Source organism: Epargyreus clarus, unplaced genomic scaffold (assembly GCF_041222505.1).
Source record: "Epargyreus clarus isolate Ecla_fem2 unplaced genomic scaffold, WU_Ecla_fem_2.2 ptg000017l, whole genome shotgun sequence".
In the NCBI taxonomy this organism is placed as follows: Eukaryota; Metazoa; Arthropoda; class Insecta; order Lepidoptera; family Hesperiidae; genus Epargyreus; species Epargyreus clarus.
In genome coordinates, this window is record NW_027332225.1 from 2,626,997 (window position 1) to 2,645,705 (window position 18,709).

Genomic DNA, 18,709 nt, shown 5'->3' on the forward strand with positions numbered 1-18,709 from the left:
AGCTTGTTTGTATGTTTTCAATAATACATAGGATAAATATCAATCATACGCAATATGAGCCGTATTTAACAGGTATTACATTGTATTTAATCTAATAAATAATTCATGACATATCATTTTGGTATTGGGTACAAACAAGAAACATAAGTATGTACTATTTTGTTCTTATTAGTGATCGAAGACTATTTTATGTAATTTCATTTGCATTTATAACGATATCGATTATTTTGTTACAAAGGAATTGTCCGCGCTAAACTGCTAGTCCGTTCTGAAGTTGTTGCTAGCAGGTGTAGTCAGTCATACTAGCAGTTTTACGCGGACTAATACGTCACATAACTGCGGCAATATCAGCCTCATTTAGTTACATATATTTAGTTTATACTAGGGACCTAACTACCTAGAAATGTAACATAATCCTCAGGGGTAGGTCGTAAATTTATTTAACTTAAAATTATGGTTTTATCATATGGGAGTGTCTAGGCTTCACTCCTTTCTTGGCATAAATTTGCCCTTTTCTGTGTAAGTTCGGGGGAAAACCATTTACTTTTACACTTTGTACACTTCTCAAGAAAACTTAGAGGCAAGCCCATGGGGCTGCAATAGCCAGTTAATATCAGATGAAATCTATGCACCATTTGCAACCATGTTAACGTAAAAATACGAAACAATTCTTACGAAATATACCGGCTTCACCTTGAATGATATTACGTGAGAGAAATCTTATTCTAGTTTTTTCAAACCTCTGATAGCCTAAAACCTTCAACATGTTTCACACTGAGATTATAGAATTCTAGGTAGGTACTTCGGTTTGTCCCTGTAGTTCCGGGACTAGAATAGGGCTACGGTATCCCCTGCCTGTCGTAGGAGGCGACTAAAAGAGGGGTTCCGGGGTTGCGGGCGGCAAGAGTGGGAGCTCGAACCATCCAGCAAGCGATCTTGGGAAGGACGGCGGTATGTGTGGTCGCATACCGTATTAAACACTACATGGTGTGGGAGGAGCGAAAACTGCTCCCCCAGGGTAGAGCCCGTTGGGCATCGCGCTTGGAGGGCTCCGGTTGTGTTCCGTTGGAGATCCCGGAGTTCTCCAACAAGCGTTATAAAGGACGGCCACCGGGGGGGGGTTTTAGTGCGGTAAGAATCCCACATAACCCGGCGTCGCTCCCACGTCGTCGGGTACCTTTTGAAGGTTTCCCCCTCGAGAAAAAAAAAAGAAGGTAGGTACTTCGGTTACCGATGTTTTTAAAAAGTTTAAATCATTGTTTATTTTATGACCTTAAATAAACACTGCTCTGCCAGTAAACCATCTATTCTTGTTTGCACATTATATGTAAAATAACCGCCATTATCAATACAGCGAATGCCAAAATAAGTAGTGTTCAGGCTAACTTCGGCGATGTCCACTAAGATCTATTGTAAACATTCATTGCTTCTACAAGGTCTAGTAAAGTAGTAGCAATATTAGCGACTTCCATGCAAATCAACCTGTAAAGCTGATTCGTTATTATTTTTTTTAGGAGTTTTAAGAATAGTACAATCTTTAAAGTATAAAGAGATATGAAAACATACCCAAGAAAACTTTCATTTTCGATACAAAATACCTGTAGTCTTTCGCTATTATTTACATTTTTTTTCCCACATAGGGTATCGCGTTTCAACCCTACCTACTGTCGATGTTCATATTATTATTCTTTGATTTTTTAAAGCACATTATATTTACTGCTTGACTTTCACCATGAAATTGTGAATAAAACTAATATCTAGATCTCAACAAGAACTTCTTGGCAAACAACACTAAATTACGAATAAAACAATCATCTAGATCTTAACAGTTTATTGTATTAATGGTGAGCGTGGTGAGCCTGGGCAGCGGCCTTCCTCATCTGTGTCAGCACATTGCTCATCTCTTCACGCTTCCTCTTAGCGCGGATGTGTGTGCCCAGGCGGCGCTTCAGGAACTTCAAGGCGCGCTTGTCCTTTGACACCTGGAAATTAGAGATAAAACTTGATAAAAAGCTGATATTTTGCCATTAGGATACTTTCTACTGACTCTGAATTTTTTTGCTTCAATAGTAAGACACAATACTTCATTTATTCTTCCATATTGTTGTATAAATTACTTGTCCAAATAGGTACAGTCATTTTTAGGCGTAATGCTTCGTATGGATTAACAATACATGTTACAAGCAAGAGAAACTAAAATCCCATAATATTTTGGTTTTGAATCTGTTGCAACTAAACATGATTCACAATAGGAATGGAGATCTGCGAGAATACGATTATTGTAACTGATCTCCAGTAATGGATCGATTCACTGAAATCGATCTTTCATCATAGAAAATCGATCTTTTTGTAGTTGGTTGAATGTGTTATAGATTTTTATAAACACTTCTTGCTGATGGATATGTATTTCAGTGCTTGTTTGGTCCTGATGACCTTTCTTTTTAGCTATTTTCAACTTTTTTAGCTGGAATGATCGAAGGTTGATTTTTGGAAAACCAATCCCTGGGGCGTCGATTTTTTGGTGAATCCATCTATTACATTTCGATTCTAATCAATTCAAGAATCAATCTTTATTGGAAAGAATCACCATCCCTAGGTTACAAGGGTTGTTTTTAAGAGAAATTAAGACATTAGGACAACTGTTAGTTTAAATAATTACAGTGAATGGGTCAGATTAGATTTAATCACCCAAACACTCAAGAACTTCATACTTTGAGACTGTATAGTTGTCTTTGTTAAGTTACAACAAGTAAAAGTATTGATTGCTTTATAAGTCACATTAAATTTGTATTTGCAAGTCGGATCAGGGTGTTCTTGTAGTTTTATGTATTGCTACTATAGTTTTACACAATGTTGCCATTGATCAATTTTTTAAAAGATGTACATGAACCATCAATACAAAAAGAAGAAGCAGTTATTTTGTCAGCTGTCATTGATACATCTTATTATATTTAATTAGTTTACCTTCAGCAACTCCATAGCCCTCTTCTCATACTGTGCATGGCCGACCACCTCACGGACCAGATCACGCACAAACTTTGAGTGCTTGGTTTGAAGCTGAAATAACAAATAATAAAAATTGAGTAAAAAGATAACATAAAACAGAGATCTCAGGAACAATAAACAGGAATATAGCATAGAATCACATTCTTGTCACTATAAGAAATAAAATTTCAGATCAGATCAGAGATTTTGAAATTATACCATGTGTTTACATCAATCAATGGTTGAAAGGCAATCCTTATTCTGTAAATATATGTCTGTTAAGGTCATTTAAATCTAACAATTATGGAGTTTATTCTAATTTTTGTATATATTTCACCTTAAAATCACTCTCCTGTAAAATCTACTTTATGGCTTAATAAGGGTTGTCTTACAGTATTGATGTAATTTGATGAATTAAAAAAATATTATTATGGATTTAGAATCATTTCTAAATATTGTGACAATATAACAATATAATAATCATTTAATTTGGGTTCACTGTTCTTACAAAAGGGTCTTTGTACAACATATTAGGGCAACCTTGCATGTTATTAAACATTTTATTTAGCTTAGCATCTGTTCTACTGTATACAGCACTAGACCGGGCAGAGGGACGAAGTGTTATACAAAAGTTATTACCAATTAGTAGTAGTTTAACTAAAATATTATGTCAACCATGAATCTAGGAGTGTTGACAGTGGGCACAGCAGTCTTATATACGTTGACTAAACATATAATTTACAGTTCAGTGGAGTCACTTGTACTCAAATAGTGCAGGATAAATATACTAACATTAACCAATTTTTAGGGCTTCTTACATTTAAAATGTAGACTAGTGCTGGTAGCGATTCAGCTTAATTTGCATTCATTCCTAACAATCACTAGAAGTTATTTAATTGACTTTAATTAATAAGCTTTTAAAGAATTCCAATAATCTTTGAAAAGTAACACAAACATAACCTTTTTTGAACCAGTAAACAACTTAAAGAATACTTACACCCTTTAGCCTAGCGGGCCTGATTTTGATGGCTTTGTCTGTAATTCCCTTTTTGCCGGCGGAAATCTTAGTAGTTTTGTGGCCTTTCCGCAGACCAACTGCGATTTCAAATCGGGGAGCCATGCTGAAAATAACAAATAGGTGAACTGATGCACGTAAAATAAATAGTTCAAGTATTCACTTTAACAGCAATAACTCTATTTGTAAAGTTATTTTGCACAGCTTTCATGGATTAATTTGATAAATGCAAGTATAAAAATCTATCACGTACTTTCCCAATTGACAGTTCTACCAAAAAGAAGTTTTCAATGTTTTTTGAAATTTGACAAATGTCAAGCTACAGATAACGTTAACTTTTTATACTTCGTTAGCCACATATCTTAACAAATATCACAAAGTTCGTTTTTTTATTCTAGGAGTAATATAAAATAATACTTTAGGTGATGATTTGTAACAGCATAATTATGTTTGAATCGCTATTTGTTTACTGTAATGTTTTTTGAGTTATTTCTTTACTAAAGTTTTAAAATTCTACTAAGGGGTTGATAAAGTATGAGTATTACTTGGAGATAAAATAAATTAATCGAATGTCGTTATAAAGTATTAAAAAAATAATAATATCGTAAAAAGCAGTACGAGGTGGTCATAATTATAATTATTAGTAATCTGTGATCAAAGACTATAGACCATATTAATGTAAGTGTGTGTACTCTGTTAAATTATTGATATTGACAGTATTGATATATTGACCTGTTGACGTTACGATCATTCAATTCAATATTTATTGTCAATTTATCTCTCAGTGACTGATGTTTTTGTAATTTTCTATGGATTCCCTGTAACTTTCATAAGTGTTTTAATTTAAAAACAAAATTAAGTTTTTAAAATTACCTTCTTACTAAAAATATCTAGTAAATTGTAAATATACAATTTACATCTTCTATAAATTACTGTTATGAAAGAACAGTGCATGGAACATAACCTATAATTTTCGTATTTTTGTTTGAATTAATAACTTATAAACCAAAATGGAAGTTGGAGCGGTGAAACAAGCATTTAATAATGAGGTAAGTCTTATTTAATTCATTTAAGGTACACTATTGACCATACATTTTACCATGAATTCCTAGAGTTGTATGGTGGTGACTGGTGATATGTGGCAGTGGTGTTTTTCTATACCAGTAGCAGACGAGCATGCCGTCCATCTGATGGTAAGCGGCTACTGTCCAGCTTAATTCTCAGGCGTCCTCAGGGGCATTTGTGGTCGATCTCAGGCTGGAATTTAATCTTATCTAGGGTTGATTACAGCCTATTATCAGATGGACTGCATGCTCGTTTGCCACTTGTATATTATTAAAAAAATTAAATGTAGATCATTAATAAATATAAATTTTAATAATGTGTTATAGTTGATGTAAAACCGCTTGTCTGCTCTGAATATAGAAATGAATCGCATTGTCATAGCAAATGTTATGACTACACCTGCTCTAGCAGTTTGGCCATCATTGCAATTTTAATTACTTATTTATTTATAAAATGTTTGTATGTTACAGGTCATATTACTCAAAAAGAAACTAAATCAAGCCAAAATACAAATTATACACAAGCTTACAAGAAAGGCAAAGACCTTGACCGAGAAGAAGGTTCCAGAAACATTAAAAGGGAAATTCAATAAAAAGGCTGAATCCGCTGTTAAGGAAGTTTTAATTATTAAGGTATCTCCTTCATCTACTTTATGATTAATAATAATTGGTAGAAAATTAAAATGAACGTTATTTTCTATGCTCACAACCCGGTTTTATAAATTACTTGTGTTATATATGCCATGGATACTCCTAAACAAAATTACATACACCCAGTTTGGTAAAAATAACACTTAATTGTAGCTTTAATCGTGTTTCTGATACATGATAGAGTACCATGGTGATTTTGCCATTTCAAACAACATTTATTATTAGATTTTAATTATTTTCCTTTCAATTAAAATTCTACAACTACTGCCGCTGTATCCTATAATACTTGTAACATTCACAATAATATATGATTCATTGATTATTATGATCAATGATGATTGCCTAGTATTTAGAAATAATCAGAAATGTAACTCTGTTTGTTTAGTACTATTTCTAATCTCATTGTATATAACTATTTCAGAAAATAAAGCCAAGAGATGTCGCCAAATTCATAGTCACACATAAAGGACAGCTAAATGAATACTTAAATAGACCAACAGTAGATATTGACAAGGCATGTGCAAGATTACTTCTTCACAAGGCACTACAAGATAAATATAAATTCATTAGGGAGAGATTCTCTAATATATCTATAGAAGATTTACTAATGTCGCGACAAGAAAGAAGAAAACTCAAGAAAGAAGCGAGAGAAAAACAAAAAGATAAGAAAAAAGGTAAAGGGAATGAACCAGTACAAGTTGAAGGCGATTGGGATGTTGAGGATATTAACATGGATGAAAGTGAAGATAAGAATAATGCATCTGATGATGATGATGAAATTGATGATAAAAGTGATGAATCCGATGATGATAATATTGATAAGGAACAGTCTGGCGATGAGAGTGATGCAATTAATGAAAGTGATGATGATTTGAAATCGAATAATACACATTTAATTGATAGAAGGAAAGAAAAAATAGCTGATTCTAACGAAAATAGTGAATCAGACGATGATGAGCAATCTGATGACGAACCTAGTGAAGATGATGATGATAGAAATAGCAGTTTAGGGCAATTTGTTAAGTCTACTCCAAGTATAACAAATAATGATAAGATTGTAAACAATAATTCAATTAATAAAGTTGAAAAGAAAGATACTACTATTAAGAAAAATGTGGAAAAGAAACATAAGGACAGTCATAAAAATAGGAATTTAAATACTAAGATATTAATGAAGACGTTCCATAAAGACACATCCGAACTACCAACACAGGAAACTAAAGTTGTAGACCCATTCTTTATAACTGCTACAGGGGAAAACTATATGTCGGTGGCTGAACCAAGACAGCCTGATGAAGTTAAGGAGGTACATAAAGAAGGTAATAGGAAATACAGAAGGGCAGTCATGTTTGGACATGTTCCCAAAGCGAAACCAAGAAGAGATGACTTTAGACCTGACAGAAATAATCCAAGATTTAATAAATTTGATGATAATAGAAACAATTTTAATTCAAAAACAGATAAATTTACTAAGTTTGATGATAATAAAAATAATTTCAATGCAAAAAGAGATAATAGAACAAATGGTTTTGATAATAATCAGAGAAGGTTTAACAATTCAGATGATAGTAAAAATATAGGCAATTTTAATAAGTCAAATGTTAGCAAACGTAATATTGATGAGACAAAACCAGAGAAATTACATCCTTCATGGGAAGCTAAGAAGCGTCAGTCAGGCATTTTACCGTTCCAAGGTAAAAAGATTGTATTCGATGAAGGTTGATTTTTTAATAATAAACTGTTGAATTTATAATGTCTTTATTTTTATTTACTGTCTTATAGTATTCACTTTTTTGAAAAATGTGAAAATATCTGTAATAAGTAGTTTTATAATTTGAAAATTGAGAATTATTCATTAGTCTTAAAAAAAAAACTTACAGAGATCTTTTCTTAGTAACAAAGTAATGTCCTAGGAATTGTGTGTCTTCGTGTTTTAAAAGCTAAATTGGAAAGGCTGATGTATGCCTTGTACATATGTATTAATCAGATCATAATTCTCTTTTTAAATCAATCATTTCATAAAATTTGTTCAACAAAAGTTCTGATGTTATGAGGACACTACAATCAAATTTTTGGAAACTTTTCTTTAAAAATACCGTCAAAAAGTATTCGCCGACCTAATATTTTATTTGCTGTTGCTATATCGAGTACTCACCGAGTTACCTCTAACTCTTTTCAATCGTTGCTTGGCTGCCTATAATGAACATATTGGTGATATTGATCCTTTATGTAAATCTATCTCTAAATTTAAAGTAAAAGTTAATCAATCCTTATTTGAAAAAATGTATAATACCTTGTAATATGTAACTACTAAAATACACTACAATGTTCCTTGAGATACAATTCAATAACTTATAAACTTGTCTAATGTATTTTAATACACACATTGTTGGCATTCAAAGTCTAGATTACATTTATTAAGTTAGCTTAAGATGTCGTAATGTAATACATGACTGTCTGTGTCCAAAATACAATAAAATAAAATAAAAAATCTATGGACATTCGTAATCAACCATAAAATAAGATCAGCCCTGCCTGATGTCCGGCACGAATGCTATCACTGTGGAATTAGGTAGACTGCTTCCTGATTTCGCATTACATCTCTCTTTTGCACCTCCAAATCTAAATTTGTGCCGTATATTTGGCAATTGCGTTGTTGTAATAAGGCAGAAAAAGGTTTTGCGGTAATGCGACTACAGGTCAACCAATACATTTAAATCAACTACGATAGTGAATCGAACTAGATTGCCATGGTGTGAGACTATTAGTTCAGCACTCCGCCAATAGATAGCGCTGTTAAACACAGACCTGTATTTGTTTTGTACCCAAAAATTTATATGGAGTTGCAAGTAAATGGCGACACTGACTTATAATGTGCCGAGTCGGTCGATTTTGGTATTAAAAAAAAGTCACTCACTAAACAAAATTCAACAAGTTTTAATTTGCACAATTCCTGCTGTATTCACTCGTTTGCCTATATAAGGTACCTAAGACTGGAGTCAGGGTACGAGTACCGTCAGTATTCGAGTATCAATTATTGGTACTCGAGTAGGCGAGTTTATATACTCGTAAATACTCGAGTACTGTCTCGAGTCGCCCTGACTCGGCACATCTCTTTTGGTCAAGTAATCTAATACAAATCAATATTGTTACGGATTAATAATATCAAAGATGAAATTGAAATTCTTTTCTGAATTGATTCTGCATATTTCGGTAGCTTTTTTAGTGTATCTACGAGTATATTCTACAACTCTTAGTTATAGCGCGGAGCTAACGAATGGGTCAAACTCAAATTCTCAGCTTAAAGTATAGTTTTGTTTATGATCAACGTGTTTTAATGTAAATTTGTTAGTTAATCTTTACGAAATCAAGAGTTTCTAATGCGAGTTTAAGAAGTTTTTAATGCGGAATAAATACTTACCGGCCGAAGTACTTATTTTTTTTAATATTTAACCTAACGATAAGGCAGACGGGCTACCTGATGGAAGGCAGTCACCGTCGCCTATGGACATTTGCAACACCAGAGGAGTCGTCAATGCATCGCCGGCTTTGAAGGAGAGTTCTTTTTACACCCCTCTTGAAGAGCCCCATGTCATAGTCCTGAGGGAATACCTCAGGAGGAATTTCACATTCATTCCACATTTTACCACTTATTCCACTTATCTATGTAATGGTGAATATGCATAAGTTACACATGCACACATATTTACGTATCCCTATCGCTGCAGCGGTGTAATGAAGCATTCCAGTACCGCTGTAACGCAATTTATTGCGAGCGAATTGCAAATGCCACCTGCGTAGGGTTACCGCATACTTTGATTTAAAAATCGGTAATCGTGAAAAAATACTTAAAAACGCAACATATATCTCATTGGTTTGTGGATATTATTATGTATACCTACTCAATAGTTAACGGCAAAGTCTTATAAACATGAAATCAATGTTGATCTCTATGCGTCCATAAAATTAATTTAGAGTTAGAATAGTCTAAGTGAACCAAAAAACTATCTCATACGGAACACACCATTGAAACAAAAATTAACATTACAATGCTATTTAAATAAAACATCTACCGTGACGTCGTTGACTTACTTTCCGTGTTACTGTGTTGACCATTGAATATTTCGACTTGATGGCGTGGTGTCATTATCGATGTAGAAGCAATGAAGCATTGCATTAAGTATTTAGCGATTTATCGTGTCCCATTCAGTCACATTACGACTATTGTTCTCATAGGGCTGATAATGTTTAAAAATGAATTATAGCTGATGCGGTATTTTGAAGTACCCTAAACTAGAGTCTAATAAAACTTTAGATGATATTGATCAAAATCTTGCGGTGCGACTCTTCGCACTAAGAAATTACTTTTGCGTGGTGAGTCAACCCTAAAAACGAACTGACATTTCACAAATATGGCCGTAGCACCTGCAGCGGTACTTACATCGGTCGCCGACAAATCGCCGCTGAAATCTTAACTTGCGACCACGGCACTGCGCCGTGCGACACTTTATACCGAAAGGAAGTTGTGTTTATGTCTCCATTCGTTTTCTACAAGGCTTTCATTCATGTGTTCATTATGATGTTGTGGGTAGAACGTTATCGAGATTCCTATTTAACGTACTTAGGTATGATCACAGATTAATAAATAGTGGTATGATGCGGACTGCGGGTAGTCTCTTCGTATGTATAAGTAACTATGGTAGAGTTGTAGATTATTAAGCAGCTTATTTGATTCGTTACCCAACTTCACCCTCTATAACACGTTACGTGAATACTTCTAATCTCTTACCAAGATAATGTGGAAAATAATGCTGAAACCGTACGATGTACATCCTGGATATTCTTAATATAATTATTTTTTATGTTGAATGATCAAAAATAGATGGGTATTTTGTTTAGTTTTGAAACATATAATCACATTCGGGTACATAATCTTGTACACAATATTGATTTACTAAACCGATCACAGAATAGATACAGCTTAGCTTAATAAAAGCTTGACGACACATACTTATTTATGAGGACACATTATAAAACTACCTACCCAATATCCATACCTACAATATTGCGTACAATCAAAACTCATAACGTGACATTACGACAAAACCTCTGTAATTTGTAATCATCGCGAACAGATGATGCGGTGACCCGCTAATAATTCGCCGCTGATTCAACAGAGGAATGCTTAATTATAATACACATACAGCATACTGCACTGACTTAAAGCGATTTATGACGGCCATATTGGATTGTTGATTGTTGACAGCTCGGTGACAGATGACACGATTATGGCGGCGTTAAGTTCGCGCGCAAATTACCTAAATATATATCTGTGGTCTAATATTTTAAATAGAGATTTTATGTATTGAAGATATTTACAAAATAAATAAATTGCCTAAAATAAAAAACTTCTTCTGAAGGTGGTAGAACCCTTTGTGGTTCGACTCCGGCGGCACCACCGCCACACCTATTTCTACCTAATAACAGTAGTGTTAGGAGCTGCTGTGTTCCGGTTTGAAGGGTGTGGTAAGGTAGACAGACTTTGTACATACCCTTTGTACAGACCTTGTACATAATTAGTTAATTAGTTATTGCTTAGGCCCTATTACCTGAGAGCTAGAGAAGTCAGGGGAGACATGTGCCAGTACCTAACTTGCTAATTGATTCAAAATCTTTAAGAGTCTTCTGCATTCATACAGTCTAAATTCTTTATTTATAGCGACAAACCGACAATGGCACAGGCATATCACTAGTATAGCTATACAGAATGTAATTGCTTAGTAATAGTAATAACAATAATTGTGTATTGTCGTCACGGCAGTAAATGGTGCTCCAGTCTGATGAACCTCAATTCAGCAATTGAGGACGCCATTACCACGTCAGATTATATTGTCGTGCGTGAATTATTTCGTATAACAGATTGCTATTTTCATGATTTAAAATGTATACACAGCTGTATACAGCTGAAGGGAATTCCCTAGACTTGGATAGTTATTGCATTTTTTTTCATAATGTACTTATTAGGCATCATTATGGATTTTCATCACAGATGCATTACTGAGACTAAGTTGGAACACCTTGGATAAGTATGTCACCCTTACCCATAGATTAGTAAAGATTACTCACTCCTAACAAGAAAATGTACCCAGTTTTGAGAATTGAAATAGTTGCGTAAAAAAGTTTTGCCACGTCTCCGTGCTAAAATGTCCCTAAAATATTTGAAATAATTAATTATTTATTACGTAAATTACGCAGTATTAGTTATTTATTCGTAAATTTTCTCTAAAAATGTTTTTATTTGTCAAGAATTCTTGTGGCTTTGTGCTTGTGGCTTCATTCAATTTCAAGACGGCGAAGTATCTTTAGTAATCTATGCCCTTACCACACCAATACATCTTTACCACATTGAAAAACAATTTACGAAAACTTCTATATCAGTAAGCTGTGAGCGTTATCCAAATTTCCTATTGAACCAAAAATAAATTTCCCAGGATAGTGTTCATTACGCCGGTGGCGTTTTTCCGGGAATTTAAACAGGAATGGCGGGACAACATTGAATGCAAATGAGATCGCAGAACTACCCCGAGACTTATTACTGGTCGTTTTTTGTTCATTTATTAGGATATAAATTTTAGCAGAACTTTAAGTGGTATTTACATATTTATTTCTTTCCGTTTGTTTTAATGTAACTGTTAAATATATCTAAAGAAATAAATAGGTACAATAAGTTTTATCTTTTATTCAGTTTTTTTTTATAAGTGCTAACGTTTCCTCTGTCATTTTCTTTTTTTTTGTTTTTGAATCTGCATATTTCTGCTTGTTTCGACTGTGTAAGTTGGTGTGTTGGTGTGTTTTGGTCTTATTTAGAGGCTGTGTGAAAGTAGAGTCACAGCTATAAAAATTCTCTACGTGTTCTTACAGTAGAGACGCCTCTTAACAACCTTAGATAAGATTTCTGTCTTCGATTAACAATTTCTGTAGTTTCCGTAACTACACAACTGTTTCACAGTGTAGTTATGCGCCAATGACTTGTTGAGAAAAAATATTAACGTAACTTACGTAACTCATAATGTTTGGTATACAATATTTTCAAAAAATAACGCAATATGTAGATGTCATAACTAATATTTTATTGTCGCAATATTTTACAAAAAAAATCATAAAAAATGTATTCAAAATTTCGAACGCAACAGAATAAATTTATTATTTGAAAAACTGAAACGGGTCACGTTCGAATTTTAATTCTGGCGCGGGATTAGAGTGATGTATTATTAAAATAAAAACATTCTCCATTTTAGCGTTGAACGTAATTATGCGTTCGGAACGTGATTCCATTTACCGGCGCGTGACTGCGCGGACGCTGTCGGCAGTGCGGGGAGTCCATAATGTTTATAATATTATTGTTATCGTTATCTAGTCTTGATAAGTGATGAAGAATAGTGTTACGATAAATATGGTTAAATCGGGATAATGTATTAATTAGTATTTGGAAAATTTCTGGCTTCTTAGATTTAGATGTCTGAAGCAAATGTGTAGTTTTTTATATTGACATTCCGCTACTAGGTTTTGGCTTAAGAAGCCTGTTAAGGCCATAGATTAGTAAAGATACTTCGCCGCTTTGAAATTGAATGAAGCCACAAACGGCTTATTTTAGTAAGTTCTTTTTTTAAATTAATACACAAATAAATATTTTTAGAAAAAAAATACGAATAAATCTCTAATACTGCATACTGTTCGTAATAAATAAATAATTATTTCAAATATTTTAGGGACATTTTAGCACGGAGACGTGGCAAAACTTTTTTACGCAACTATTTCAATTCTCAAAACTGGGTACATTTTCTTGTTAGGAGTGAGTAATCTTTACTAATCTATGGTTAAGGCAAAATAACCTACTCTCGGCTGGAGTCAAGTTGGTTTTGATCTACCTGTTAATGTAGAATAGAATCGACTTAACCATCCGGTTAGACATATCCATGAGTAGTTACTGTGTAGACATACGCAGTAGAATCAGTTATAGAATCACGAATTCACGCGACTTGCGTGACTGAAGCACTTATGCTCGTTCTTTATAAATCAGAGCAGATACTATACTATATACTAGATGACCCCGCAAACGTGTTGCCATGTAAAAGAAAATAAGTTGTGTTGCCATATAAATAAAAAAAATGTTAAGGGTGAACAACCCTTATCACTTAGGGGTAAGAAAAACAGATAGTAGCCGATTCTCAGACCTACGATATGCATATAAAATTTGGTGAAAATCGGTAAAGCCGTTTCGGAGGAGTACGGTAACTAACATTGTGACACGAGAATTTTCAATAGGTACTATATAAAAAGTGCTAGATACTATACTTAAAAGTCAAAGTCAAAAATATTTTATTAAAAAGCAGATTCTTTATAGTACTTATGTCACTTCGCAAGGTATTTCGTTATCGATGATGGCTATTGCATGGGACTTCCGAACCATATCCTTGAAAGCGTCAGTCGACGCGTTATTTGTTTTTTTTTATGACGCGGAAGAGACATTGTTAGAGAAACTAGATGTTTATTGAATTACTTCCTAGGTTATTGGTTCAATAGTGTCACTTAGTAACGCTGTTTGTGGTAGAAACCCCATTGTGAATGATTCGTAGGCCTCGAGTAAAAAAATCTAATTATTTGATATTTTACCGTATATTAGCCATAGATAAGTATAGATATTTCACTGCCTTGTAATTAAAGGAAGCCATTAAATGGATTAAACGGCTGACGATTCTGTCAGCCATTTAATGGCTGTCATGGTGTAATTTACGCGGAACAATGCCGACATGCGCATTTAAGTGGTGCAAAAAAACGAAATCGAAGGAAAAGTGCGGAGAAATATCGTTTCATTCGTAAATGATCTAAAAACTACATTTTTTAAATATTTTTCAAACACGAAAATAGATGACAGTGACAATTTCAATTGTCAAAACTGGTTACGTTTTCTTGTTAGAAGTGATCAATCTTTACTAATCTATGGTTTCTATGTGAAATATTGTATTTCTTTATTGTTAATATTGGTATGTTATTCGTTTCGTGGAATCCAAAATCATTTTCACGTATTTTTATTATGGTGTTATATGAAATTTAGAATTTTATTCCGTGTTGTTAGTCCTTTCAAGTGGACTCTATAAGTCTCAAGTGAATTAACGCTCCTATGTCGTTTGTGTCGCCATGTGGAATTAATAAATAATTTTAAGTGTGTCGTTTATTACTATGGAACTTAATATTTTAGGGTTCAAGTAAAAATAAAACAAATGAAAGAGTATCAACAATTTACAACAAAACTGTCTTACGAGGAGTTTATGTACTATTAAAAATATTTAACATTAACTTATTAGGGTTTACTCACAGAATAAAAAAAATGTTTATTCAACATGGTCTTCGCACCTGAAGGACAATTCGTCATAGTCGTAGAACAAAGACGGATTTGACAAAAATGTGAAATTCACTTTTTATCATTTTGGATAAAATATTGTCTAAATATTATTACTGCATTACAGAAAAAAATATATGTATTTTAGTTTTCAAATTATTCAGTCGGTATAACGAAGGATCTATATGCGCTCATAGTAAAATGACGTTTGTGAATAACTTGAAATGGCTGCCCTGTAAAGTTTGGTATTTGTTAAATCCGACTTTGCTCTACGACTATGACGAATTGTAATGATATTTAATTTTTTTAATATTTTAACATTTTAAAACCATATGAATTTATAGTGGCTCGAAATGTTTTGTATTTCAGACGCATAACCGTTACGTTTTATAACAACCGTGTGACACTGGCGTTATAAACAAAATATTTTTAAATGAGGTATTTTTATTTAGTAATCGGTTTTAGATAGAATAGTTTTATATATTATTAAAATCTCTTTGGGTTTAATTTTTTAATGTGTCTCTATTTCAAATTCGCTCCAAAGACAGTGTTACTATGCCTTAATTTTAATATGCATTGAAAAAAATACTGTAACCCCAACATTATGAAATAATAATTATTAATAGTTGATAGAAGATATCTTGCTTAATAAAGATAACTTAATTATTTTTGAATAATAGATAATATCTGTATACATAATTATACTATATTACGTTGTGTTTACATAATATATAATAATATTGAGATTCTTTACACATAGATAATACACAGCAAGATAAATTATTATATTTGTTGTTTATGTGCAAGTTAACTTAAAAAGTACCTTTTAATTGAAATATTATTATTTATTATAAAATTGTCATTTGTACTTGTAGTTGCGATCACATATATTTTTTTAAGTTATCTACATATAACTTAGATCAGTAAAGATTGTAATCCAAAGTAGTAAGTAGTAGTTCTCTTTAATAAGTGATTGATTACCCTCTATGATATAAAGCCGCCATTTTGTATTACAAGTCTATTGAACTAAGTTATAGTCCCCGCCAAACTGCTAGTCCGCTCTGAAGTTGTTGCGAGCAGGTGTAGTCATACAATTTGCTATGGCGACGCGATTCATTTCTATATTCAGAGCGACTAGCAGTTTTACGCGGACTCTACTATTGTATACTTATCGTTCTATTCTATGCTATAGGTCAGCTATCGTTTGAAGAATCGTACAAAGTATACTACTTATTTATTTAGTTAAGGTGGTAGAACCCTTTGTGGTTCGACTCCGGCGGCACCACCGCCACACCTATTTCTACCTAATAACAGCAGTGTTAGGCGCCGCTGTGTTCCGGTTTGAAGGGTGTGGTAAGGGAGACAGACATTTCCGAGGCGTTCCAGCTTAGTCCTCAGGGGTAGCGGCGCATCTGTGGCCGACCTCAGGTAGGAATATCTTATCCTATCTGGGGTTGATTACAGATGTCCATGGGCCGCAGTAGCCACCTACCATCAGGTGGACTGCATGCTCGTCTGCTACTACTATTATTCACATATACATCCATTTCTTGCTAGAAATAATTCCTTTCAGGAAAAGCGCGAAAAATTGCATAGCCAATTTTCCCGACACAACGTCACATCGTGATTTTTAACAGTTCACCACGACACGATATCGTTACGTGACATGACGTCGCAATGTGTGATGTCATATCGTGTGTTATACAATGATATTATATATTACCATCTATGGTGGCATAAAATGTTTTAGCCCTTAAGTATTTGACCATATGTATGTTCGTACTTGATCAATATTCATAATATTGAGTAAAATTGATATGTTTTGACGTCACTTTATCTCACATTGCAGTCAAAATTAACAAAATTATATTTATACAGTTGTCGATGTCTGAAATATACTTATCTATGGACATTGAAATGAAATATTAAAAATCCAAATGAATTAATTAATGTTGTCGTGGAATTTGTTTTTAAATATATCACATTTAATTATTAATAATATATATTTTGTATACTATATACTTTTGTACTTATAAAATACAAAAACTAAATATCTCACATTATTACAATCATTATTATCTAAAATATTCAGGTCGTTATTTTTTATACATTAAAATTTTGACTTAAATTTTAAATGTATGTCGTAAATAAAGTTTCGCGAGCTAACGATGCTTTATTTACTTTAATTTCATATCTATGTAATTATTTATTTATTATTCAATACATAAATCACAAAAGTATCTCCTATAAAATTCGATTTATAAGGAAAGTTTCTTATATGAGACTGTGTGAGAAATCATTAAGCTTTAGTCTAATATTGGAAATAAGAAAATTGTCCTCACTTAATCATTTAGATATCCTATTAAAGTATGTTTCAAACATATGTCTCATTTTTTGTCACGCCCTGAGGGGTTACTACCATTTCTTAACACAATATTATTTTAACCATACTTTTACTTTTTTTGCAGGAAATTTAACTTTTTAAGCAAAATATGACAATTTCAGTTGGTTTTATTTATAAGCGAAAAAATTAATAAGGGTTTAAGTTTGTTCAACTGTGTATGACGGAATATTTAAATGTTTTAAAAAGGAAATAAAACTTTCCAGAACTATAATGGTTTTTAAAAGATGGTGGTAGGCCCCCTGCAGTTCTGTCCCTGTAGTACCGGGACCAGAATAGGGCTACGGTATCCCCTGCCTGTCGTAAGAGGCGACTAAAAGGGGCTTTCGGGGTTGCGGGCGGCAAGAGTGGGAGCTCAAACCGTCCAGCAAGTGACCCCGGGAAGGACAGCGGTTTTGTGTGGTCGCATATCGCTGTAATCACCAGGGGATGTGAGAGGAGCGTAAATTGCTCCCCCAGGGCAGAGCCCGATAGAAGGGCATCGCGTTAGGAGGACTCCGGTTGTGTTCCGTTGGAGATCCCAGAGTTCTCCACGAAACGCTGAGGACGGCCACCGGGGGGGTTTTAGTGCGGTAAAAATCCCACATAACACGGCGTCACTCCCATGGCGTCGGGTACCTTTTGAAGGTTTCCCCCTCGTCGACAAAAAAGAAAAAAAGGCCCCCTGCAGCTCAAATGGCATGACTGATTTTAAAATATCAGGTGTCGTTGAATTCGACTGAATTGTAAATAACATATGCTACTTACAACATATCAGTCGGGTAATAATAATTCTCTAGTTTCATGACATTACAGAGAAACATGTTATTTACTTATTTACACGTAAAAAGCAATAAGAATCGCATTAGGTGCTGGACTTTCTTACAAAAATCGTGCAGTTTCCCTACCCATATCATTCGAGAAATTAATTTACACAGCCAGTTTACATTGCAAATAAGACAAGTATATTCATTCGTAATTTTTAAAAACTTTCAACTCCAACTAGAAAAGGTTTAATGACCTTCTAACAGCTGAACAAATTTTCTATAGTCAGCTATAATAATAGTTAGGAGTCATTCAAGTATTACTTAAGTAGAATTTTAATATTTTTAACCTCCATCTTGTTAGCGAAGTCTTTCCCCCACTCCTGTGCAAATTTTGAAAAATAATTAGAAATAATATTGCTGGCCTCCCGGCCTTCATCACATGAAAAT

At 33.5% G+C, this 18,709-nt stretch overlaps 2 protein-coding genes across 2 annotated transcripts; one reads left to right on the top strand and one right to left on the bottom strand.

Annotated features, from left to right (window-relative positions):
- Positions 1-1,816: 1,816 nt before the first annotated feature.
- On the bottom strand, positions 1,817-4,408 carry RpL36 (ribosomal protein L36). Its single transcript, XM_073082121.1, has 4 exons — positions 4,254-4,408; positions 3,983-4,106; positions 2,965-3,057; positions 1,817-1,982 (listed from the first exon to the last, which is right to left on the bottom strand). The coding sequence occupies exons 2-4, from the start codon at positions 4,103-4,105 to the stop codon at positions 1,839-1,841; spliced, it is 360 nt and encodes a 119-aa protein (XP_072938222.1). The 5' UTR covers position 4,106; positions 4,254-4,408; the 3' UTR covers positions 1,817-1,838.
- Positions 4,409-4,760: 352 nt separating this feature from the next.
- Positions 4,761-7,468, top strand: Rlb1 (lysine-rich basic protein Rlb1). Its single transcript, XM_073082062.1, has 3 exons — positions 4,761-5,049; positions 5,536-5,697; positions 6,137-7,468. Exons 1-3 carry the CDS (start codon positions 5,011-5,013, stop codon positions 7,436-7,438), a joined length of 1,503 nt encoding a protein of 500 aa, XP_072938163.1. The 5' UTR covers positions 4,761-5,010; the 3' UTR covers positions 7,439-7,468.
- Positions 7,469-18,709: the final 11,241 nt, after the last annotated feature.

Coding starts and splice junctions, on each gene's coding strand:
- RpL36 (XM_073082121.1), bottom strand. CDS start 4,105: ATGGCTCCCCGATTTGAAATCGCAGTTGGTCTGCGGAAAGGCCACAAA. Junction 3,058..3,982: donor GGCCCGCTAGGCTAAAGGGT/GTAAGTATTCTT, acceptor TTGTTATTTCAG/CTTCAAACCAAGCACTCAAA. Junction 1,983..2,964: donor GGGCTATGGAGTTGCTGAAG/GTAAACTAATTA, acceptor TCTAATTTCCAG/GTGTCAAAGGACAAGCGCGC.
- Rlb1 (XM_073082062.1), top strand. CDS start 5,011: ATGGAAGTTGGAGCGGTGAAACAAGCATTTAATAATGAG. Junction 5,050..5,535: donor AACAAGCATTTAATAATGAG/GTAAGTCTTATT, acceptor TGTATGTTACAG/GTCATATTACTCAAAAAGAA. Junction 5,698..6,136: donor AGGAAGTTTTAATTATTAAG/GTATCTCCTTCA, acceptor TAACTATTTCAG/AAAATAAAGCCAAGAGATGT.